General features: G+C 41.9%; 1 protein-coding gene across 1 annotated transcript in view; it reads left to right on the top strand.

Moving 5' to 3' along the window:
- The window catches only part of FRMD4B (FERM domain containing 4B), a 210,977-nt gene that overhangs the window by 49,504 nt on the left and 135,700 nt on the right, over positions 1-25,773 (top strand). The window contains 2 exon segments of the mRNA XM_010357713.2: positions 16,962-17,027; positions 19,133-19,227. Coding sequence (XP_010356015.2) covers positions 16,962-17,027; positions 19,133-19,227 — 161 coding nt within the window.

Raw genomic sequence — 25,773 nt, 5'->3', positions numbered from 1 at the left:
CGCTTGAAACCAGGAGGCAGAGGTTGCAGTGAGCCGAGATCGCCCCATTGCACTCCAGCCTGGGTGACAGAGTGAGACTCCATCTCAAAAAAAAAAAAAAAAAAAAAAAAAAAAGGCAAAAGAATCAAAACATAATGTTGTATACCTTGAATACATACAATATTTAAAAAAAAAAAAAAAGACAAAGGAGTCACTCAGCTTCAAAGAAGAAATTGGTAGAAAACTCAGAAGTGGAGCAGGAGATGGAAATGAAGGAAAATTGACTCATTTGTTCATTCCACAAATATTTATTGAGCCCCAGGAGGAGCTAGGCACTATCTTAGGGGCTAGGAAAACACCAGGAAATGAAACAAATCTCCGCATTTTTGGAACTTACATTCCAGTGGCAAAAGAGCTGGAAAGGCAAATGACATGGAGGATCTGATATTAGAGTTTCCATCCAAGGTCAGGAGACCTTCATCAATGAGCTATGCACTGCGGATTTCTTGAAGTATAATAATAAATTTATTTTTAACTTTTAGGTTCAGGGGGTACATGTGAAGATTTGTTACACAGGTAAACTCGTGTCACAGGGATTTATTGTACAGATTATTTCATCAGCCAGGTATTAAGCCCAGTACCCAATAATAAATTATAACAAATCCCAGCACGTTGGGAGGCTGAGGCAGGCAGATCACCTGAGGTCGGGAGTTCGAGACCAGCCTGGCCAACATAGTGAAACCCCGTCTCTACTGAAAATACAAAAAAAAATTAGCCGGGCGTCGTGGCAGGCGCCTATAATCCCAGCTACTTGGGAGGCTGAGGCAGGAGAATCGCTTGAACCTGGGAGGCGGAGGTTGCAGCAAGCCAAGATCACACCATTGCACTCCAGCCCAGGCAAAAGTGTGAGACTCCTTCTAAAAAAAAAAAAAAAAAAAAAATAGCTGGGCATAGTGGTGCATGCCTGTAGTCCCAGCCAACTTGAGAGGCTGAGGTAGAAGAATTGCTTGAATCTGGGAGGCAGATGTTACAGTGAGCAGAGACTGCGCTATTCCACTCCAGTCTGGGTGACAGAGTGAGACTCTGTCTCAAAACATAAAAATAAAAATAAAAAAAAAATTGTAACAGTCACCTTTATGCTGGTCTCTGTTTGCCAAGTTCTGTGCACAACAACCCTGGAAGGTATTAGTAAATCTATTTTAGAGATTTAAAATAGTAAGTCCTACTAAAGTTAAGTAAGCTGGGCTTCAAACACAATTCTCTCTAAACCTGAAGCCTCTGTTCATCTTTATCACGTGGTCTTTCAATGGCCTCCACATCCTGAGTGTTCTGACTATCACTTTCTCCACTGGCATGCTGGTAAATGTTTCTCAGCTGTTACCGGAAAGTGGTCCTGATCCGGAGCCCAAGAGAGGGTTCTTAGATCTCAAGCAGGAAAGAATTTATGATGAGTCCATAGAGTAAAGTGAAAGCAAGTTTATTAGAGAAGTAAAGAAACAAAAGAATGGCTACTCCATAGGCAGAGTAGCACCGAGAGCTGCTAGATGGCTATTTTTATGATTATTTCTTGATCATATGCTAAACAAAGAGTGGATTATTCATGAATTTTCCAGGAAACAGGCAGGCGGTTCCCAGAAATGAGGGTTCCTTCCCTTTTTAGATGATATAGGGTAACTTCTGGACGTTGCCATGGCATTTGTAAACTGTCATGGTGCTGGTGAGAGTGTTTTAAAGTATGCTATTGCGTTATAATTAGCGTATAATGAGCAGTGAGGACTACCAGAGGTCTTTTTTCCTCACCATCTTGGTTTTGGTGGGTTTTGGCTGGCTTCTTTGCTGCGTCCTGTTTTATCAGCTGAGTCTTTATGACCTGTATCTCGTGATACCAGCCCTGCTGACCTCCCATCTCATCCTGTGACTAAGAATGCCTGACCTCCTGCGAATGTGGCCCAGTAGGTCCCAGCCTTATTTTACCCAGGTCCTATTCAAGATGGAGTCACTCCAGTGCAAACACCTCTGACACAACCAGCTCTGGGGAAAAAAGGACACTGATTTGCAGCACTTGCCATTTTCTGTGGTATAAATACTCGCACCTTGACTGACTTACTGATCTGGGAAGAGATGAGCAGTAGCATATTATTAAATGGTATTACTGCTGTGCAGATTCAATAACCACAAGAGCAAAGGTCATAGTAAATGTAGTAAAACAATTGGAAAGTGAAGAGTTTTATTACCTTTGCTTTTAATGCAATTTATTTCATTGTAAGTTCATGTACTTTAATATTGGTTGTACCTAACAACCACCTTGAAAATGGGACAGTGGACTTTTGTGAGTGGCCAAGAGCCAACTCTCCACCACCATTCTGTCTCTCAAAAGATCTTCCCCCCCCAGTTGTATTCCCTGGTGCTTGCCAAGAAATTTTTTTTTTTTTTTTTTTTTTTTTTTTTACTCCTTTTTCATATTTCTGTGTTCTCCTGACCTGTGGCTTCCAGTTTTGTTTTGTTTTTTAAACTTTGAATCCCACATTAGCTTCAAAAACAGTCTGAATCCCATTTGAAAACACAGCCTGCATTAGGTGTCAAGGAAGTTTCATAACTAAATAATAGAAACCTGTAAGTTGAGAGGAAATATTTCTTCTGTGATAGTGAAACAAATCCTGGATGTTAAGATTAAGAATTTTTCTGTATGTCCCAAATGAGTTTGATTTTTCTGTTTTTACAATTTGGTGATGCTTTTCTAAAACCCTTACCCAAATATGATGTTTCTACCAACAAATCAGAGATAGGCTAGGACTCTGGACCTAATACAATCCATTTGTCTTAATTATAAACTCCCTAAGGAGGGCTTATATCAGCCTCTACCTATACACAAGTCACAAAAAATAAAGAGACTTGGAAAAGCATAAATCAGAGACATTCTAACAGGAAGAAAATTGAAACATGAAAATTGAAAAATTGAAAAATTGAAACATGAAAACTCTGACAGTAAGCATGTACTCCAAAATTAATGTAAATTTGATTCTGATTTTCTAATTAATTTTTGCTAATTCTTAGGTTCTCAGGACTAAATATGTGATTTGTTTGCTTTGTGAGTGGCTTCCATTGAGCCCAGGATTTCCAAATGTATTATACCATGAATAGACAATACCTAGAATATCTTTAAATTACAAGTACTGCAGTTTATTTTCAATAGCTCTTCACACAAGTTACACTTGAGACTTTAACGTTTCTGAAAGACACAGTACTTTTTTGCTCCTTACTACAGGTTGTTTTTCACGGGAAAAGAGAAAACTGACAGTTGGCAAAGCAAAAAGTTTCTAGACCACAGGGTGTCTGCTACTTGCATAATCACTGAAGCCAAAATTTCCATTTTCTACAAGACAACTGGAGAACTTTCATTTCTGGTTAACCTGAACTGCAGATGAAAATGAAAATCCCCCCGCCCCCAACCCACAGGCTGTGCTCTCAGCTTTTCTTGGTTCCATTTTTGTGACTTTTCCTGTTTACAGTATCTGTGCCCTCCCTTTTTTTTGTTTTTTGTTTTTTTTTTTTTTGACTCATTGATACTGTACCATGACGTCTAAAAATACAGCCTAACAACTGGTTTTAAGCAACGAGGCTGTTTCTTTCGGGAGAGGAACAGCAGAAATATCCTGCATGTTTTTCTGAAAATAAACATTTGACAGTCTCTTCTTGGTGCCTAATATGAGTTTCTAATTGGAAAAGCACAGTCAGAATGTAAAGAGAATCTTGCTTTTCACTGCAGTTTCTTCCATGTAGCTATATGCCCTGAATTTTCCCTCTCATGTTGTTTGTTGAGCACCTTTTTGAGCTTGGCCCAGCGCCTTATAAACTGTGGGACCTCAGACAAGTTATTCTCAACCTCCTGGAATCTGAGATTGTGGAAATTATCTGCTTCACAGGGTAGGTTTGAGAGCTCAATGGAGAAAATGTATGTAAAAGCCAATGACATAGACAAAGCCATCAACACACATTAACTTGCATTTTATGTAGGTAAGAACAAAGGTATCCTTGCCCAAGACGTGACTGGTCACAATCAAATAAGGTGTTAGAGTTTACCACCTTCCTTCCCCACCTTTGGACATACAGACAGCTAAAAATGGTGGTTGTAGTTTAGTCTGTTGATTATCACTAGTAAAATAAGATTAAATGAATCCCCAGCTATTAGGTTTTTGGGTCTCTCCAGGGTTTAACTGGTGGGTTGATTGTCAGCTTAAATATGACAGCTTAGTGTCTTAATAATGTAGAAGAGGCTGGCCATGGTGGCTCATGCCTGTAATCCCAGCACTATGGGAGGCTGAGGCAGGAGGATCACTTGAGCCCAGGAGTTCAAGACTAGCCTAGGCAACATAGTGAGACCCTGTCTCTACAAAAAAAAAAAAAAAAAAAAAAAAAAAAATTCATTAGCCAGGTGTGATGGTGTGCACCTGTAATTCCATTTACTTGGGAGGCTGAGGTGGGAGGATTGCTTGAGCCCAGGAGGCTAAAACTACAGTGAGCTATGGTTGTACCACTGTACTCCAGCCTGGGTGATAGAGAGAGAGACCTTGTCTCAAATAATAATATTCTAAGAAAACTTTTTTCTTGGGAAAAATAAGCACTTAAGCAAATTAAAATAACCATTTCTGGAGAACAGGATAGTACTCAATAGCTTAGACATTATTTCCTCTAATAATAGTACTCTTGGCACGAGGGTAAGGGTAAACTGGTAATACATGTCAAGCAATTAGCACAGACCCTAACACCTAACCTATACTCAATAAATGGTATATTACTGATGATACAATTATCATCTGTGCTTCTAAAGTAGAGTTAATAAGTTCAACCTGCCTTAATACAAGAGGCAAACCCAAATGAGACTGATTTTTTATCCTTCCCGTTTCATAGGGGCAGAAACTGAGATTTAGAGACACCATGATATTCTCCTAGATAAATAGCAGGGCTGGGACACAAACCCAAACCTCCTGACTCTAAATCCTGTGCATGTCTCATTGACACCAGGCTGGTGTCTCCTGATGGCCTTCAGCTCCAGGCTTAATAAGTTGCTTTGCTTCTTTATTTTTCTTTCTTCCTTTAAAACCTGGCTTTTCTTTTCACCAGACTTATGAGATCAGGCTAGAATCTGATAAGGGATTGTCATTTATGAGAATGCCCTCCCCAGGGAATGTCTGCCCGAAGCTGGCTGGAATTGCTTGCCAGGTTGGCATTAGAGCTGCAACAATGGCTGTCCATTGTCTGGCCAGCCTTTCTTGTTTACTTTCTCCCAAACTCTGTCAGGCAGAAAGGAGCATGCGGTTAAATGTTTAGAAAACACCAGCAGCCCTCCAGTCTCTACTGGGAGCCACTTGATCAAGAGCAGTGGTCCAATATAAGTTCACTCAATCTTTCTTTCCTTCTTTCTCTCTTCTTTCTTTCTTTCTTTCTTTCTTTCTTTCTTTCTTTCTTTCTTTCTTTCTTTCTTTCTTTCTTTCTTTCTTTCTTTCTTTCTTTCTTTCTTTCTTTCTTTCTTTTTTTCTTCCTTCCTTCCTTCCTTCCTTCCTTTCTTTCTTTCTCTTTTTCTCTCGCTCTCTCTCTTTCTTTCCCTCCCTCCCTCCCTCGCTCCTTCCTTCCTTCCTTCCTTCCTTCCTTCCTTCCTTCCTCCCTTCCTTCCTTCCTCCCTTCCTTCTTTCTCTCCCTTCCCTTCCCTTCCATCCCATTCCCTTGCCTTCCCTTCCCTTGTCTTCCCTTCCCGTCCCTCCCCTCCCCTCCCCTCCCCTTCCCTTCCCTTCCGTTTCAGACAGTGTCTCACTGTTGCCCAGGCTGGAGTACAGTGGCACAGTCATGGCTCACTGCAACTTGAAACGCCTGAGCTCAAGTGATCTTCCTGCCTCAGCCTCTCAAGTAGATAGGATGACAGGTACACGCCAGGCTAACTTTTTGTAGAGACAGGGTCTCACTCTGTTGCCCAGGCTGATCTCAAACTCCTGGGCTCAGGCAATCTCCCCCGCCTCAGCCTTTCAAAACATTAAGATTACAGGAGGGAACCACCGCACCTGGCCTTCTCCATCAGTTTCCTCATTTCTTGTGCTTCCTAGGTAAAGAGAAGTGAGTTTTGCACATGCTTAGAACTCAATCTCTTGCCAGTTTATCTACTTCAGAGCCCTTATTATCTGAAAATATCGTATTTGTTTAATTGTTAATAGTTTCTTTTCTTTGCCTCACCTCTAAAGCAGTTGTTCTAAAAGAGATGATTTTGCACCCCGAGGGACATTTGGCAAGGTCTGGAGACATATGGGGGAGGATCTACTGACATCTAGTGGGTAGAGATCAGGGGTGCTATTTAGCACCCTATGGTGCCCAGGACTGTGCTCCATGATAATGAGTTATCTGGCTGCAAATACCAATGAGGTTGAGAACTGTAGGACAAGCTCCAGAGATAATGCCCTTTCAGTCTTATCAGCTGGTATATATTAGTACCAAGAACAGTGCTTGCACTTAGAGAGTGCTCAGCACATATTGGTTAAGTGAATGAATAAACACATAATCCAGAGCTTTTCCACATTGAATTAATTACATGTGTGCTAGGCTACATCTTAAGCCCAGAGTAATATGGAGTCAAGTCCAGGAGGCCACACAACTGACAAATATCTTCCTGTACCCTGAGTGTTTACATAAGCATGACAGCCATGGAAGCATCCCAACAAGTGAAGATTAATTCCATCCTGACTGCCCAAGGAAGATCAATAGCAAACATAGACACCATTTTTAGCAGCTGCCCATATTCCATCAGCGTGGGGCCAGGAAGTAGCCAAGGGATGGTGATTGTAAAACCTTGCTCCTCTTCTGGCCTTGCTTTGAGACAGTGGCCTGAACCAGCTAACTCTGGTTTGGTGAGTCTAGATCAAGCTTTTCAGAGCAGTGTTAGGCTTTGCAATCAAGGTGATACATTAAGTGCCTAAGCTACATGTGATTTAATATGTAGGATGTATGAGATAGGAAACACTTTGTACAGAAGCAATATAGCCCTTAAGATCATGGCTTCTGGAGTCAGAACACCTAGGTTTACATCCTACTCTGCCTCTTCCTGGCCCTATTACCTCGTAGGGTGGGTCAGCCATGTACCTTTTCTGAGCCTCAATTTTCTCATCCATAAAATGAAGGTAGTAATGGAATCCACCTTACAGAGTTGTTATGAAAATTCATTTAAAAGGCATATATATATATATATATATATATATATATATAGAGAGAGAGAGAGAGAGAGAGAGAGAGAGAGAGAGAGAGAGAGAGGGAGGGAGGGAGTTGTTTGGTATTTTGTTTTTGTTTTTGGTTTCTTTTCTGTTTGTTTTTGTTTTTGAGACGGAGTCTTGCTCTGTCACCCAGGCTGGAGTGCAGTGGTGCGACCTCGGCTCACTGCAACCTCCACCCCCTCGGTTCAAGCAATTCTCCTGCCTCAGCCTCCCAAGTAGCTGGGATTACAGGCATGCGCTACTGCTCCCGGCTAATTCTTTTGTATTTTTAGTAGAGATGGGGTTTCACCATGTTGGCCACGCTGGTCTCAAATTCCTGACCTCAGGTGATCCGCCCACCTCGGCCTCCCAAAGTGCCGGGATTACAGGCGTGAGCCACCATGCCTGGCCATAATGGCCCTTGTGTATGAATGAAAGGATTTGGGATAGTTATCAGGCACACAGTCAGCAGCTATTATTTTTGTTTGCATTTCTCTTAAGGCACATTACTCAATTACTGAATTTCAGCTTTGGCAAACTGAATTCTCCTCTTCTTTGTCATTCCTCCCCTTTTCCCTCGTTCAGTTTCCTTTCCTCCTTTGCTTCTTTTACACTGCCTGCTTTTCTTCCTCCCTCATTGTCTTTTTCCTTCTCCACTTCCAGTGAACCTTCAAGAGATGCACAGGAGTCCTACTTTGGTACGACTGATAGAACCTGAGATTCTACCCAACTTTATCACTGTATGACCAGGCACCACTTAACCTCTCTGCACTTCAGTTTGGTCATCTATGAAATCCAAACAGAAATCTCATGCCCGTAACCCCAGCACTTCGAGAGGCCTACATGGGAAAATTGCTTGAGTCCAGGGGTTCGAGACCAGCCTGGGCAATAAAGCAAGACCCCATCTCTACAAAAAAAAAAAAAAAAAATAGAAAAAGTTACCCAGGCATGGTGGCGCATGCCTGTGGTCCCAGCTACTCAGGAGCCTGAGGTGGGAGGACTGCTTGAGCCCAGGAGGTCGAGGCTGCAGTGAGTCATGTTCATGGCACTGTACTCCAGCCTGGGCAACAAAGCAAAACCCCATCTCAAAAAAAAAAAAAAAAAAAAAAAAGAGAGAGAGAGAGAAATCTAAACAATGACTCTCCCTGATAGGGTTGTTGGCAGCATGAAAGAAGTCACTGCACATGTGAAGCACTCCATACTCGTGTGACATGTAGTAAGTGTTTGCTAGAAGCTAGGAGAATTATTTATTGACACTTACAAAAGAAGTCTCCAGTGATTGCACATTGGGAGGGTAGGCACTGTCTTGAAAGAACTTGAGGGAAAATCACAGCTGACTCCATTTGGAGACATCTGTGTCAGTCTAGGCCATTCTCTGAACGGGAGTGTCAATAGCTCATATTCAGTTAACACCCAGAGATGATATAAAGAGGCCCTGTTCAGCTAGAGTTGACATCATTAGAATGAAATATAAAACTCCATCCACTCAATAGATCCCAAAGTAAGAACGTCCTAGATACATCCTTCTCCCGCCCTCCAGTTCCTCCAGAATATCTCATCTGATGAGGAGTTTAATAACACACCTTGTTCTCTGGGTGGAAAGAGTGTTTTTTATGTGAGTTTTTCTGGGCCAGGACTTGGGAGTTGCCTGGAACATCCTCACTTTGGATTGTGCTCTGTCCGTTTAAATCATTTGTGAGCCAGAATCATTTGTGAGCAGTGGCTCACAGCTGTAACCCCAGCACTCTGGGAAGCCAAGGCAGGAGGACTACTTGAGCCTAGGGGTTGAAGACAAGCCTGGGCAACATAGTGAGATCCCCGTCTGTACAAAAAATTAGCCAGGTGTGGTGGCACTTGCTTATAGTCCCAGCTATTCGGGAGGCTGAAGTGGGAGGATCACTCAAATTGGGGAAGTCAAGACTGCAGTGAGTCGTGGTCGTGCCACTGTACTCCAGCCTGGGTAACAGAGTGAGACCCTGTGTGGAAAAAAAAAAATCATTTGTGAATATATTTCAGTGTTAGCTGTGTCTGGGTTCTGAACAGTTAATACGTTTCTTAACTCAGCAGATATTTATATACCATAGTCTCATCATGTGCCAGGCACTGTTCTAGGCCCTGCGGAGACAGTGATGAACAAAGCAATCAAGCTCTTAGTTTTGGACCATTGTAGGGCTCATTTGGAAGTATGAAACCTACTTAGATAGCTGGGTTTTCACCCTTCCAGATGGCAGATTTCACTCTAGAAGGTGACCGCACAGAAAATCCTGAGGAGGCATTTTTATGAAGCAGGCCCTTTCTCACTAGGCTTTCGAAAAGGTCAAAAGGAACGAGAGAGAGAAGAAAAAATTTTTAAAAAGCTTGCTGCTTCCTTACCAATTTCATATGTTTCTGCTCCAAAGAACAACTAAAGCAAAACCAAAGTAGGCTGGGATTTTGGTCTTTTTGTGTAGCTATTTCCTGTTGCCTTTTAAGCTGATCCCGGTTGTTATGAATGGTTCCATACTGCCCTGTCTTGAATTGCCTTTTGGTTTCTTACCAACCCACTCTCCTCTCTCATCTCCTAAACCAGGCAGTGGGATTGGGGGCCAGGTTGGGGGAGTGTTCTCATATAGACTTGAAACCCATTATGGGCTGTCGCATCAGGTCCCTCCTTGAAACCAGAGTTCTGGCTTATAGCCAATTCTCACTTCCCTTCTGATCTTCCTCATTTAACCACTGACCAGATGGACAAAGTCTTTCCACCAGTAATCAGCACTTGCACTCTGAGGACTGAGTATTATCAGCTGGGGAGCAAACACAGGCCAGCTGGAGACCGAGGTGGGAGTTTTTATCCAACACATATAATTGCCTTCGAATTCCTGGGGTTCAATGAGAGGAGAAGGTAGTGGGAAGGGGATCCAGTCAGAGTGGATGTGAAGAGAAGCTTTCCAAAGAGATCGTTTTTAAAATATGTTTTTTATTTCATCTGAAGCGTTGCTCCTATTAGCTGCCACTAGATAGGGGTCAATTCTGAAACTATTCTGATAGTCTCTGGGGGTTCAGAAATGATCCTGTGTTTGTAAATATAATCATTGTGCTCCACGTACAGCTCTCTTCAAATATAACTCCTGTTTTCTTTTTTTGTTTTTTGTTTTTTTTGGTTTTTGTCTTTAGAGATAGGATCTTGCTGCATTTCCCAAGCTAGTCTTGAACTGCTGCTGGGCTCCAGTGATCCTCCCGCCTCAGCTTCCCAAGTAGCTGGGACTACAGGCACACACCACAATGCCCGGTTAATTTTTAAATTTTTTGTAGAGATGCGTTCTCACTATGTTGCCCAGGCAGGTCTCAAACTCCTGGGCTGCAACAGTGCTCCCGCCTCAGCCTCCCAAGTTGCCGAGATTATAAGCGTGAGCCAACACACCTGGCGCAGGTCAGGTTTTAAGATAAATTTAAAATTCCCAGTTAGGATTTTATTTTTTTCTGTTCGTTGTTATAATTTAAAAAGAAATTTTAATTGACATGTTGGGGAAAAAGTTCATTTGAATAATATGGTATTTATTATGTGAGTAACCTTGTTCAGGTCACTTACACTCTGGCCTGGGAGTCAGAGTCCTGAGTTTTAAGCCCAGGTCTGGCATTAACTAGCTGTATGGCTTTGGGCACATCCATTCCTTAGTTTCCACATGTTTCAAATAAGCAGTGGTTCATAGATAACTTCTAAGATGCTTTCTATTTATCTATTCCGCAGTTCTAACTACTTCTATTCAAATTATTTTTTTCTGGAAGTCAAGTGAGTTTTCATGCCTGCTTCATGATTCTTTGTTTTTGTACCCACTCATCTGATCCATTGAAAATGGGCTGCATGGGAAGTTTTCTCACCATTTGTCACTTTACAGTGTGTGTAGTACCATCTGTATTGCTAAGTGGTTGAGTGCTTTGGGCTTTGAATTTGGGTCTGGTTCTGCCACTTATGAATCTTGTTATTTATTATTTCTCTAACATCCGTTGGAGTGCTAAGAGCACCCACCTCATGTAAGCATCATGAGAACTGATTATGTAAAGTGCTTAGTGCAATACCTGGAATATAGAAAGTGCCTATGAGTGGTATTACTGGTGTAATTAAAGCGCCTCGCTGGGTGCCAGGCACGCAGAAGACACTCAGAAACCAGTGGGTCCTTCTCTTTCTTTATTTCCCCTATAGCAGCTTTGGAGAATTTTTCTGCCGTATGCTTGTTAAGTGACGTGTTAACTTTACCTGTTATTTATCTTCTTTAAAATGGGTCAGTAATATTCCTCCCTGTTAAAAATGTGTGTTTTTTTAAATGGGAAAATATATAGATTACAGAAAAGCGTAGCTGTTGGTTTTCAAACAAATGGGGACTACAGTAATTGTGGGCCTCAGAAGTGGCTGATTTTATTCTCAGAGTTTCAGATTAAATGCTGTCAGGACATTTCTTATGAGGTTCAGAAAGGTCAGGTAACTTCTCTAAGGTAACACAGCTAGTAAGAGATAAACTACGCTTTCGATCCAGAGTGTAACTGCATTAGAACTCCTGTGCAAGTTACATCACTTCTCAGGCCTTCATTTCCTGGTGGTTCAAATGAGGATGCCCCCTTGATAAGTTTGTGTAGAGGCTGAAATTCTATACATTCATGAGTGTTAAATGTCAAGCGCTTTGCCTGGTCCACAGCAGGGTTTCTGTTTGTGCTGGTTGTGTCTCCTCGCTGGCACCACTTAAATCAAGGTTTGCTCAGTCAGATGACAGAACTCACTCCCAGGAGCCTGGCTGGTCATACATACATTTGGGTGAACCAGAGACCACAAACCTCATCGGAATAAGGAACTACTCTGCCCTGCTTTGGCCAAATGTTGCCATGGAGGAAATCAAGCCCAGAATTTCCAGGTCTTACCATTTGTCAAAAGAAGTTGTCAAACTGGATTTTTAAATTATGTGGCATTACCTGATTTCTAATATTACCAACTAATATTTATTCATAAGCACTGTTGTGATGAACCTATCAGCAGAGCCATCTTTCCACAGAGGAAAGAGCTCGGTGAATATTGAACACCATGTGTGCTGTGTGGACATGTAACCCTGGTGTTTTTCTCTCTAGTTCATCTGTGCTCACCTCTCCAGCCTGCCCCGTGTGGTGTTCCACCAAACCCTCAGGTGTTTGTTCATGCCCCTCCCCAGATGTCAGCCTCTCTTGGTTGGTGTATTGTCACCAATGGGAGCCTCAGTGATTATGAGTAGATGACCTTCTCATATTGATGACATCATTTGGAGAGTCTATGCTTTGGAACCCTTTTGCTTTGGTTTTGACCCAGAAACTTGTGGAGTCTTATGAAGATGCCTTTAGTTGCAAGAAGCAGAATCCGGCTGGGCACTATGGCTCACATCTGTAATCCCAACACTTCGGAAGTCCAAGGCGGGCAGGCCGCTTGAGCCCAGGAGTTCCAGATCAGCATAGGCAAGATAGTGAGACCCCGTCTCTGCAAAGAAAATATAAAAATTAGCCAGGCATGATGGTATGTACCCATAGTCCCAGCTACTCAGGAGGTGGAGGCAGGAGGATCACTTGAGCCTAGGAGGTCGAGGCTGAAGTGAGCCATGTTTGTGCCACTGCATTCCAGCCTGGGTGACAGAGTGAGACTCTGTCTCAAAAATAAATAAATAAAGCAGAATCCTCCCTCTTGGCTTAAGAGAGGGAAAGAAAAGGACTCTAAGTGACTGAAAAACATTAGGAACCCTGACAATAAGTCTCTTAAGCTTTTCTTCTTAGGTCACATGATTTCTCTTGCCTCCTTTTTTTTTTTTTTTTTGAGATTGAGTCTTGCTCTGTCACCCAGGCTAGAGTGCAGGGGAGGCACAATCTTAGCTCACTGCAATCTCCACCTCCTGGGTTCAAGCAATTCTCCTGCCTCAGCCTCCCAAGTATCTAGGATTACAGATGCACACCACCACACCCAGCTAATTTTTGTATTTTTTAGTAGAGACAAGCTTTCACCATGTTGGTCAGGCTGGTTTCGAACTTCTGACCTCAAGTGATCCTCCTGCCTTGACCTCCCAAAGTGCTGGGATTTCAGGTGCTAGCCACCGCGCCCAACTCTCTTGCCTCCTTCTAGCTACTTGTCTCCTTCATTCTTTCTGCAGTTGGCTTTCCTTTTCTCCATACACACACAAACAATGGCTGCCCATAAACACTCAAGTTTTTATCCTCTCAGACCCAATTCCAGATTCCCTGGACCGAGGTTCTGATTAGCCCAGCTTGAGTCAGGTATCTATCCCTTGCCCAATCAACTGAGGCCAAAGGGGCAGGACCAAGTACAACCTGGCTACCAACGCCCAAGTTTGTCATGAAATGGTTAAGTGCATCAAAAAGATATCTACAGTTGAATAGTCTAGAATAAAAATTATCTGTTGCTAAAAGGAATATTGACTAATATGAGGGAGGTCCAAAGCAAAATGGAAAGGCAAAAAAGATGATTTTTTTTTTTTTTTTTTTTGAGACGGAGTTTTGCTCTTGTTGCCCAGGCTGGAGCGCAGTTATGCGATCTCGGCTCAGCCTCCCAAGTAGCTGGGATTACAGGCACCTGCCACCATGCCTGGCTAATTTTTTGTACTTTTAGTAGAGACAGGGTTTCACTATGTTGGCCAGACTGGTCTCAAACTCCTGAACTCAGATCATCCACCGGCCTTGGCCTCCCAAAGTGCCGAGATTACAAGTGTGAGCCCAGCCTGATTTTTTAAAGTCAGGAAATAAACTTATTTGGATTATGGGACAACAGAGTAGCTTTAAATATTTTCCCAATTATGACATATTCCTTAATCAGTTCATACTGTGTGATCTTTTGAGCATTATTTTATTATATCTTTCTGTAGGGCATACACCTAGGATTAGCTTTCGAAGGTTGTTTTACAGAAGAAGTAAAGTGATTTAAACTGACATATTTATTTATTTCTCTCTTAATTATATCCTCCTCTGGTATAGAAACACTGACATATTTATTTATTTCTCTCTTAATTATTTCCTCCTCTGGTATAGAAAAGTAGAAAAAAAGATGGCTTTTGTTTTTTTAAGTTAGACATTAATTCAAATCTTGACTTGACTGTTTTCTTGCCTAGGTAATTTTGAGTAAATTACCATAAACTCTGTACCTCAATTTCCTGTCTGTAAAATGGGGATGTTGCCATTTCATATGTTATAAATTTTTGCAGAGCTTTATAATGCATGTAAATAGCCCAGCTCAGTGCCTAGACTAATAAAGACTTGCTGCCTTTCCCCTTGCCACCCAAGGTGTATATTTGACCTTGGCTTTGCAGAATTAAGGACATAGGCTGAGGCCATGAGACAAAGTAAAGCTTACTCACTCACCTCTTAGCACTACCTCAGTAGTTCCTGTGGGCCACATCTTCATAATACCATGATCTAACCAGCTGAGCTAGTTTTCAGACCCTTAGAGCAGAGTTCGATCAAAACCATAAATTCAATAATTCATATTTTTCACATTGAAAACAGGTTACTTATCCCAGTCTGAGCCTCAATTTATCTGTTAAATGGGGATAATAATACTAATCCCAGAAGGTAACTGTGCCGCTCAGATATAATGTATATAAAACACTCATGCAATGCTGAATAGGTTGTTGGTACTTGGTAATGGAGGCTACTTTCTTTTCAATTAGGTTTATATGTATCTGAGTTCCTAGATCTTATCATTGTGTACAACAGCTTAGAGACAAAATGCTGCCCCTGCTTTTCAAAAGTGACCTAGCAATTCCACATCCGTGGACAAAGCTAGATATGCAAAGTTCATGGTGACATTGCTTGTGATAGCAAAAGATTGGAAACAGCCTGTGTCTCTTATGTCATTATCATGTATCCACACAATGATTGATACTATAGAGTCTTTGAAAAGAATGAGGTCCATCTATATGTGCTGACATTGGAAAGATCAACAAGAAACATTGAATGTAAAAAGCAAGAGGCAAAACAGCAAGTGAAGCCTAGTCCTACTCAAATTGAAAAAGAAAGAAACAACAACAAAAAAAAATATGTATACACACACATACACGGATACACACATCTACACACATATATGTCAGATTTCTGGATGGTTACACACACAGAAATATTAAGAGTGCTTCATTTGCAAAACAATACATTAACATAATATGTACTAAAGTAAAATAATATGAAATATTTTAATATGTAAATATATATCTGAAAATACATGTAAAAGTGGTCTGTGAGGATTCTTAAACTAACAGGATGGTGATTTCTGCAGATAAAATGGTTTGGAACATGAGTTAATCAAGGAGTATGTTGGCATTCTGTGCATTAAGTATTTTACAAAGTTATTTTAGTATTGCAATTCTGAATAATAAAAAACTAAATATAATCAAAAATGTATATATCAAACTGTTCTTAACTATGTATCTTAACTGTTCTTAACTATGGTGGTGATAGTAAACAATGTTGGTGGACTAAAAGTAGGGGGAGAGTTTCCAAAATGAAGACTTTTCATTTTTATTTTAAGAGATGAGGTCTATGTTGCCCACAGGCTTGCATGCAGTGGCTATGCAAAGGTGTGATCCTGGCTCACTACAGTCTTGAACTCCTGGCCTCAACCCGATCCTCTCACCTCAGCCTCTTTAGTAGCTGGGACTGTAGGTGCATGCTACCATGCCCAGAGAGACGTTAAACACACCAATGAATAAATACATTTTTTTCTTTTTTTGGAAAAGGTCTCTCTCTGTCACCCAGGCTGGAGTACAGTAGTACAATCTCAGCTTACTGCAGCCTCAACCTCCCAGGCCAAAGTGATTCTTCCAACTCAGCCTTCTGAGTAGCTGGGACTAGAGGCATATACCACTGCACCAGGCTAATTTTTGTATTTTTTGTAGAAAGGGGTTTCACTATGTTGGCCAGGCTGGTCTCAAACTCCTGGCCTCAAGTGATCCACCCTGATTGGCCTGATTGGCCCCCCAAAGTGTGGGATTACAGACATGAGCCACTGTGCCCAGCTGAATAAAGGCTTTTTTTTTTTTTTCTTTTTTGGGACAGAGTCTCACTTTGTCACTCAAGCTGTAGTGTAGTGGCATGATCTCAGCTCACTGCAAACTCCACTGCCCAGGTTCAAGCAAATCCTCATGCCTTAGCCTACTGAATAGCTGGGATTACAGGTGTGCACCACATGCCTGGCTATTTTTTTGTAGTTTTAGTAGAGACAGGGTTTCACTGTGTTGCCCAGGCTGGTCTCAAACTCCTGGCCTCAAGCGATCTGCCTGCCTCTGCCTCCCGAAGTGCTAGGATTACAGGCGTGACCCACTGTGCCCAGCTGGCTTTTTTTTTTTTTTTTAATAAAACATTAATTCCAGGAAAAATATAGTAGTTTCCTCTGGGATGGAGAGGAGTTCTTTTTTTTTTTTTTCTTTTTTTTAATAAAACATTAATTCCAGGAAAAATATAGTTGTTTCCTCTGGGATGGAGACCTACTTTACATAGAATAATTTTGTGTGCATTGTTTGAACTTGGTGGACTGTATGGACATTATTTTTGCAATATATTGACTAGCCTGTGCTAATTTGTTCTTCTTTTAAATGCAGTTACTCCCATATAATAAATCTGTTTCTGGCCAAGCCTGTTTATTAACTCAACTAAAGCCATTTTTAGGCTGAGAACATCTCAGTATAAAATAAATGACACAATGAGTCCAAAGGTTTGCTTGCCAGCCGTGGTCCTGACACCACTCTTGCTATCTTGTATCTGCAGATGACAGAAGGCAGGCACTGCCAGGTGCACCTCCTGGATGATAGGAGACTGGAGCTGCTGGTTCAGGTAGGTGTTGCCCAAGTGGGTGTTACACAGATAAGTCTTGCCCAGGTAGGCTTTGCCCACACAGGGACAACTCATCCTCGTTCCCTCTCTGAGCCTCTTAGTCTGTATTCAGTCTTCTCCGTTATCTTTGCCTCAAAGCCAATGACTCAGAATTGATCAAGGGGGAAAAAAGCATCTTCAAAGTCAGAAAATTTGGTCTATACGTTAGAGTAATTATAGCCTGGTGACATGGATTCAGAGACACTTAGGTTCCAATCTCAGCTTGACACTTAATAGCTCTGTGACTCTGGGAAATTGACATTACTTCTCTGACCTCTTGTCGGCAAATTGGGAACTGTAGTACTTCCTGAAAGGATTATTGTGAGGTGAGAATCTGTATTCTGCCACTGTCCAGCTACATGGCGTTGTGCAAGTGAAATACCCAGTTTCATCAACTGTGAACTGCCTAGGCTTCTCAGAAGAATTATGGTTAAAAATCAAGCTAGATTATATATGTGAGTGAAATCTCTTTGTAAAATACATGGCACTATATAAGTGATTTTATATATATAATCACTTTTTTTTTTCAGACAGAGTGTTGCTCTGTCGCCCAGGCTGGAATGCAGTAGCACAATCTCAGCTCACTGCAACCTCTGCCTGCCGGGTTCAAGTGATTCTCCTGCCTCAACGTCTTGAGTAGCTGGGACTGCAGGCCACCGCCACCTCGCCTGGCTAATTTTTGTATTTTTAGTAGAGACAGGGTTTCACCATGTTGGTCAGGCTGGCCTCGAACTCCTGACCTCAAGTGATCCACCCTCCTCAGCTTCCCAAGATGCTGGGATTATAGGCGTGAGCCACTGCGCCCAGCCAACTGATGATATTTCAATTGTTGATGCTTCTCTTTCTATTTACCCAACACTCTGGACCAAGAGTCTTTAAAAATTGTGAAAGTCCCTGCGGACAGGCCACACCTACAGCTAGCCTAGAATTTTCTCCTCTAACCAAACCTAAATTCTTTTCTCTTCTGAGGCCTGTCCCTAGCCCACTATGCGTAGGCTTCAATTAGAGTGAAATAAGACAGTCAACAGTAGCTTTGCCCAAGTAGACCTTTAGTCTAGATGTCTGCCTGTTTCTTTTCTTCTTTTTTTTTCTTTAAATCGTGTCCACTTTTATCCCCAACAGCCATCATAATATACCCTAAGCTGTTTGACTCAAAGTTCAGAAAGAATCCATCCAGAGTGCCCTCCTGCAAGCATTCCCCTTTTCTTCCCCAGTCCCTCCAAATCCAGCATCAATTATCACTCCAGGCATTCTGGCTGGTTCCAAGCCCATGCTTCTTCTCAGCAGATCCAGAGCTTCCCAAAAGCTTATAGATTATATCCTTCTTCTAACTAGGTGCTCGTTACTGTTGATGTTGATGTGTGGAATGGGTACAGTTTCTCTATCTTAGGAAGGAAAAGCTTAGGCTTTAGAAGGAGACAGACTAGGTTCAGATCCCTGCCCTTACTAACAGTGTAACATCAAGCAAGGTGCTTAACCACTCTGGGCCTTGGTTGACTCATTTATAAAATGGAAATAAAAAGCCTACCTCATAGCTCATTATAAGGATTAAATGACAATGGACATAAGTTCAGCATAATACATGGAAACTATTATTATTATTAATATTTTCATCAGCAGCCCCACAACTTTGAGTCTTGGGCTTCTTCAACTGGCCACCAACAAGCAAAATGATTCCCGCAATCTTTTATATATCACAGATAACCAAGCAGCAAGGTGTTTAATATTCTTTGTCTTGGGCATTAGCACCATGTTACATATAAAAGAGTATTTTTTTCCAAAACATCTTAGTAAGTGCACCTTAGAGGGGAAATGTAAAGTACTTGAGTGAACTGTAAACACATGAAAACGATAGTCTCATTGATATTCCTATTCCCATCTCTTCCCCTTCCCACAATTCTTAAAGAATTGTCTATAGTACATCAACCTAATCCACAAACAAGGGCAGCTAATAAACAAACAAACAAATAAACAAAAGCTGCTTTAAACTGTTTAGGGCAGAGGAAGATGGTAGCAGTAAGAGAGAGGCAACCAAATTGCTTCTAACCAGATTTTTATTTTGACAGCCCAAACTTTTAGCAAGAGAGTTGCTGGACCTAGTGGCTTCACATTTCAACCTGAAAGAAAAGGAGTATTTTGGAATAACATTCATAGATGACACGTAAGTCTTTTAATAGTTTTAGTTGCTTTACCTTTTGCCTGGGCTACCTACTTGCTGTCATCCATGATTAACAAAAAAGGAAATAAGTCCTCCAGGATTCAGAACATGTCCTGCTTAGCTAAAGGTTTTTTAATATGCGATTTTTCTCCTAGGACTATTGCAAAGGGAGAAGAAAAGGGATACTGACCATTTTAGGAACTCAAAATATTGTTCTAAGTGTTTTAGAAATTTGTAGTAATGAGTTTGTTATTCCTGATTACAGTGTATCTTCTCATGTCTTTGAATGTGATTGTGCTTGCTAATTATCTTATATATCAGTGATAGAAATACTAAATATTAACTCACATCTTGAAACTGAGTTGATGTGTTGGTGTTGGTGGCAAGAGAGCTTAAAGGCAAATTTGTGGCCCACTCAAAAAACATGTATATGGTTTAATATGGAATGAACTTTTAAACTACCACTTAGGTCCATTTTATGTTGCCTTCTCAACTATCTTTTTCTTTTTCTTTTTTTCCTTTTGCCTTTTATGCTAAGTTGTTGAATGTTGTATATATTTGTCAACAATATATATGCTCCCCAAAACAAGGCAGGTAAATAAAAATAAATTCATGGGGATTTAACACTCTAAGCAAATGTGTTTGGACTTACTAGCTCTTTTCTCTGTGTGTGTGTGTCTGTGTGTGTGTGTGTCTGTGTGTGTGTGTGTATCTGTCTTTTTTATGGCAGCCCAATTTGCCACAGTATATGCAGCCCGATACATTATCAGAGGAATCCTTCCTCTTTCTGCAGATAATTTCCAAAGAGCTCCTTAAATATTAAAATGCAAGAAGATGTGTTCCAGACATAAAATATGTTGGCCAACCACCCAGCATTCTTTTCATAATGCTGCCAATTTAAATGTTTTTCAGTTCTTCAGTTTAATCAGGTGGAAAATCATCTCAAGAAAGAGTTAATTTGCTTTTAACATCTTGTAGCTTCTGATCATTCTCAGCCTGCGTGGGCTGTGAGTCTAGGACCTCCAGGATATGCCAGCAGGCTCAGGACTTGCGCTGGGCAAAAACCAGGCAGCTGAATTATCAGGAGGAGTAGAATAACCTGAAAACTTTGATTCTGGACTGAGGATATTTCCCAAAGAGGATCGACAAGGCAGACGAGAGTACACTAGACATCTCTCACCTCACTCTGAATCACTCAACAGCTACCATTTGAGAGGTTCTGTATGACCTGTCCTCTCTACTGGATGAAATGGGAAATGCCGATGTCCATAGCCAGCACCAACTCCTGCGAATCAGTGATTGAACACCCACGAATATAGGCTGACTCCAAATGTGGATGAAATCACAGCAAACAGTATAAGACATAAAGCCATAAATATACAATGGCTAGGTTATGTGGTATAAATTGTAACTGCTATAAGCACTATAATTTAGGCAGAGGTCACATAGAATAGGGGTTAACAACATGAATATTGGAGTAATTTATTCATTGAAAAAATATTGGCTGAGTGTGATAGTTCACACTTATAATCCCCGCACTTTGGAGGGCCGAGATGGGCAGATCCCTTGAGTCCAGGAGTTTCAGAGCCACCTAGGCAACATAGGGAGACCCCATCTCTACAAAAATAAAAACAAAAAGTATCAGCCAGGCATGGTGACACACATCTGTAGTCCCAGCTACTCGGGAGGCTGAGGTGGGAGGACAACTTGAGCCCAGGAGGTGGAGGCTGCAGTGAGCTATGACGATGGCACTACTGCCGTCCAGCCTGGGCAACAGAGTGAGATGTTGTCTCAAATATATATATATTTACATTAAGAGTGGCTCACACCTGTAATCCCAGCACTTTGGAGACCAAGGGAGGGAGTATTGCGTGAGGCCAGGAGTTCAAGACCAGCCTAGACAACACAGTGAGACCCCATCTCTACCCAAAAAAAAATAAAATTAAAAATCAGCCAGGTGTGGTGATGTGAAACTCTAGTCCTAGCCACTCAGGGGGCTGAGGCTGAGGTGGGAGGACTGCGTGAGCCTAGGAGTTCAAGGCTACAGTGAGCTTATGATCATGCGACTGCACACCTAGGAAATAGAGCAAGACCCCATCTCTAAAAATAGAAAATAAAGTATTTTTTGAATGCCCACTCAATGCCAAGTGTTGTTCTAGATCACAAGGATTCAACTAGGAGTAACACAGACAAGGCCCCTGCTTTTATGGAGCTCATATTGCAATGGTATAGTCTAGCATAACAAGTAAACAAACAGATAAATCAAAGGCATATCAGCAAGTATAAGTGCGTTGAAGAACATAAAAGAACATAAAAGAAAACTTGGGGTTGGCCGGGTGCTGTGGCTCACGCCTGTAATCTCAGCACTTTGGGAAGCCGAGGCGGGCGGATCACGAGATCAGGAGATCGAGACCATCCTGGCTAGCCCAGTGAAACCCCGTCTCTACCCAAAACACAAAAAATTAGCCGGGCATTGTGGCGGGCGCCCGTAGTCCCAGCTACTCGGCAGGAGAATGGAGTGAACCCAGGAGGTAGAGGTTGCAGTGAGTCGAGATCACACCAGTGTACTCTAGCCTACCCAGGCTCCATCTCAAAGAAACAAACAAACAAAAAAAAAACTTGGCGTCAGTTTTAGACAGGGTGGACTAGGACAGGATCTAGGAGGTGACGTGATGAAAAGCAAGAGCCAGTTGTGCAAAAATTTGGGGAGGCATTACAAACAAAAACCAGTGCAAAACTCCTGAGGTGGGGCTGAGCATGACTTTTGTGATTTGTTTTTTGAGAAAGAAAAAACAAGGCTGGGCACAGTGGCTCACATCTCTAATCCCAGCACTTTGGGAGGCTGAGGCAGTCAGACCAATCTGAGCCTAGGAATTCCAGACCAGCCTGGGCAATATGGTGAAACCCCATCTCTACTAAAAATACAAAAAAAAAAAAAAAAAAGTAAGGGGGCATGGTGGTACACACCTGTAGTCCCAGCTCCCTGGGAGGCTTAGGTGGGAGGATTGCATGAGCCCAGAAAGTGGAGGTTGCAGTGAGCCATGATCTCACCACTGCACTCCAGCCCAAGCGACAGAGTGAGATCCTGTCCCAAACAAAAACAAAGCCAGTGTGATGAGAGTACAGAGATTAAGAGGCAAAGTGGTACAGGATGAGGGTTGAGAGGGAGGCAGGAGCAGGTATCAGAGAATCTTGATAGCTAGCTGTGTGACCTTAGATCAGTTACTTAACATCTCTGACACTCAAGTTTTCTCATCTGTATGCTGGACATAATAATAGTGACTTATATAGTATGTACTACATAAGGCACCTATAATAGGGTACTAGTATTCAATACTATTAAATCAGGTGAGGTATGCAGAGTATATCTCACAGGCCCACAATAAAAGGGAGCTATCGTCCCAATGTATTGCAATAATGGAGTGTTGAGAAGGAAACTGAAGGAGGACTGGAGTAGGCGTCACACAGACGACTAACTAAAATTGGATCTTGCAGGTCAGGTAGACTTTAAATAGATGGGAGGGGAGATGAGAGGTGACATTCTAGGCAAGAGTTATTTTGTGGGCAAATGCATGAACATGGCAACGAACAAGGTACATTTGCCCAAGGTTGAAGACGTTGGCCTGATCATGGGGACAAGATCATAGGTGAGCCTTGTTAGTCACACAGATAGAGGAGGCACACCCAGGCCATGGAAGGATGTTATAGGAAGGAGGAATGTGGCTTTTGACTTGCAGTGTCAGAGGTCCCTCAGGCTGCAAGGTTTGTGGCAGACTGGAAAAGAGGGTCCTGGCCACATGGGAGGCTTTGGGAAAAGCTCCAAGCTCAGTTGAATATAAACCAGACAATACATAAGTAAGGGGTTCAGCCTGTAAGACCTTCTCTTCAGAAAGAAAAGAAATAATAGGCCAGGTGTGGTGGCTCACACCTGTAATCTCAACACTTTGGAGGCTGAAGTGGGTGGATCACCTGAGGTCAGGAGTTTGAGACCAGCCTGGGCAACACAGCAAAACCCCGTCTGTACTAAAAATACAAAAATTAGCTGGGCGTGGTGGCAGGCGCCTGTAATCCCAGCTACTCAGGCACCTGAGGCACGAGGATCACTTGAACCCGGGAGGTGGAGGTTGCAGTGAACTGAGATTGTGCCACTCCAGCCTGGGTGACAAAGCGAGACTCTGTTCAAAAAGAAAAAAGAAAAGGAATAGTAGGGATGACTTCCTTCAATTATTTGGGCCACCCTTCTCGTCTTTCTTTCTCAAAACTACGCTGGGAGAAGAATGGCTCACACAGCCTTGGGCTGAGCCAAAGGAGATAACTATAGTTATGTTCTTTCCAAGAACCCTGGCTCCAAAATGTCCTCTGTGCACTCCCCTGCAAGCGAAGGCAGAGTCTCTTTCTGAATTATGACCAGTTTGGGGAGGTGTCTCCTGGCTCTAGTCGTGTTTATTTTCAGAAGAAGTATGAGCAGGGCTGTTGAGGGGGTGGAAATTGGCCATTTCTACCTTTCTGGGGAGCGGGCCTGGAAAATTGCTGATGTCTAAGGGTGTCTCCTTGGAATGTCTTGGTCACAAGCCTAGTTCTTTTTCTTTGTCTGGTAAATATTTTTGGAAAGTATTTTCTTTCAGCACTTCCCTCCTGCCTCCCTTCGCCCCCGTAAAACCACTGAGTGAGGGCCCTCCCAGGATGCCGTCTGAGTTGCATTTTCCAGCCTAGATGCCACATGCGTCTTTTGCCTTTGGTGAACTTTAAATAGAGGAAGGCAAAGCTGAAAGGAACATTTTGTCAATGAAAGTAGCTACTGTCTACAACTCATCCACAGACCAAGAGGAGAAACGGAAAAATAGACAGCAATTACATAATAAAAGCAGTGATGATGACCAACAACAACAGATTCGAGGTCACGTTATGGGGAGAGGGATAGAGTTTCTGAGATTACGCTTGTTAGGGCCTTGCGCAGCTCTGTGTGCAAAGTGAGTCTTTCACCCCTAGAGGGCAGTCACAGCCCTCCTGAGGCACCAGCCCTTCAGGTCACCATAACGGTTCCATCTCTTCACCCATTTCATTTTTTGTTTTGCCTTCTCATGTTTTGAAAGGCTTTGCTAAATAAGCTTTGTTAACCAAGAAATAACAAATAGACTTTACAACACAACTGTGACTTTTGATCACTGTCCCTTCCAATGGGATTGTGACAATGGGCCTTCTGTTGATATAATTCTAACCAAAAATAAAACTTGCTTTGTGGTTGGTCTGCACTCCTGATAGGGGTGATATGACCTGATAGGGGTGGATATGGCTGTCTTTTTAAGATATTGGTTAGGTCTATTATATTTACTGATGGGAAAACCTGACAAAAGCAAGTTATAAGCAATAAGTAACCTTGATTACATTTCAGTAGTAGAATTATGGGCATTTTAAAAAAAATTCTTCTAGACTTTTTCCTCTTGATGAGATTGTGGGTAGATTTTTTTAAAAAACTAATTTGTAATTTATCCTTTTAAAAAACGATTTCATATTATATATGCATGAATATCTTCTTTAATGTCATGGTTGAGTCCAGTCCCTTTTGATTACCTTCCCACTGCAACTGTAGTTTCTTCCACAGAGGTAACCAGTACTAGCAAGTTGCTGTGTGACTCTCCAGAAATATATCTAAAAATGTTCATCAATATTTAATAGTGTTTTGAGCATGCATCTGTGGTTAACATAATTGGTTTATGCTGTATATGTTATTGTACAGCTTGCTTCATTCTTTCATAGACACCATTCCATGCAAGTTCATACAAATACACATTATGCTTTCAATTTCTTTTTAGAGACAGGGTCTCACTCTGTTTCCCAGGCTGGAGTGCAGTGGCATGATCATAGCTCACTGCAGCCTTGAACTCCTGGGCTCCAGTGATCTTCCTGCCTTAACCTCCTGAAATGCTGACATTACAGGTGTGAGCCACCATGTCTAGCTTGTTATGCTTTTAAAATCATACATCTTTCCTAAGAAAACTTTTGAGATCTGATACTATAAAATATGTTATGTATTTTAAGACACACATTTGACCATCTGTGAAACTGGGATGTGTCTTTAAATCAGTGGCATCCTAAACTTCATGAAATATAGTGTAAGACTCTCTTAATGTCAGCCTCCTATCTTATTTTGTTTTACACACAAATACAGTAGTTCTAAGGACCTCCCCTTGTGTTACTTAATCAGCTTATTTATCTTTATAATATTCCTGCAAGGAAAGCTGGGAACAGGTATCAAAAGCCTTGTCTTGTAACTATGGAAACAAAGACACACTCTTTCCAGCCTTTAACCTGCTAAGTATCAGAGACTGAGTCAGAAGTCATTATAAAAGCTGATTCAGCCGGGCGCGGTGCCTCAAGCCTGTAATCCCAGCACTTTGGGAGGCCGAGGTGGGCGGATCACGAGGTCAGGAGATTGAGACCATCCTGGCTAACACGGTGAAACCCCGTCTGTACTAAAAATACAAAAAAAAAAAAAAAAGAAATTAGCTGGGCGTGGTGGCGGGCGCCTGTAGTCCCAGCTACTCGGGA

This window comes from Rhinopithecus roxellana, chromosome 1 (assembly GCF_007565055.1).
Source record: "Rhinopithecus roxellana isolate Shanxi Qingling chromosome 1, ASM756505v1, whole genome shotgun sequence".
Classification (NCBI taxonomy): domain Eukaryota; kingdom Metazoa; phylum Chordata; class Mammalia; order Primates; family Cercopithecidae; genus Rhinopithecus; species Rhinopithecus roxellana.
The sequence above is the reverse complement of the archived record's forward strand: the minus strand, read 5'-3'. Positions and strand labels throughout refer to the sequence as shown.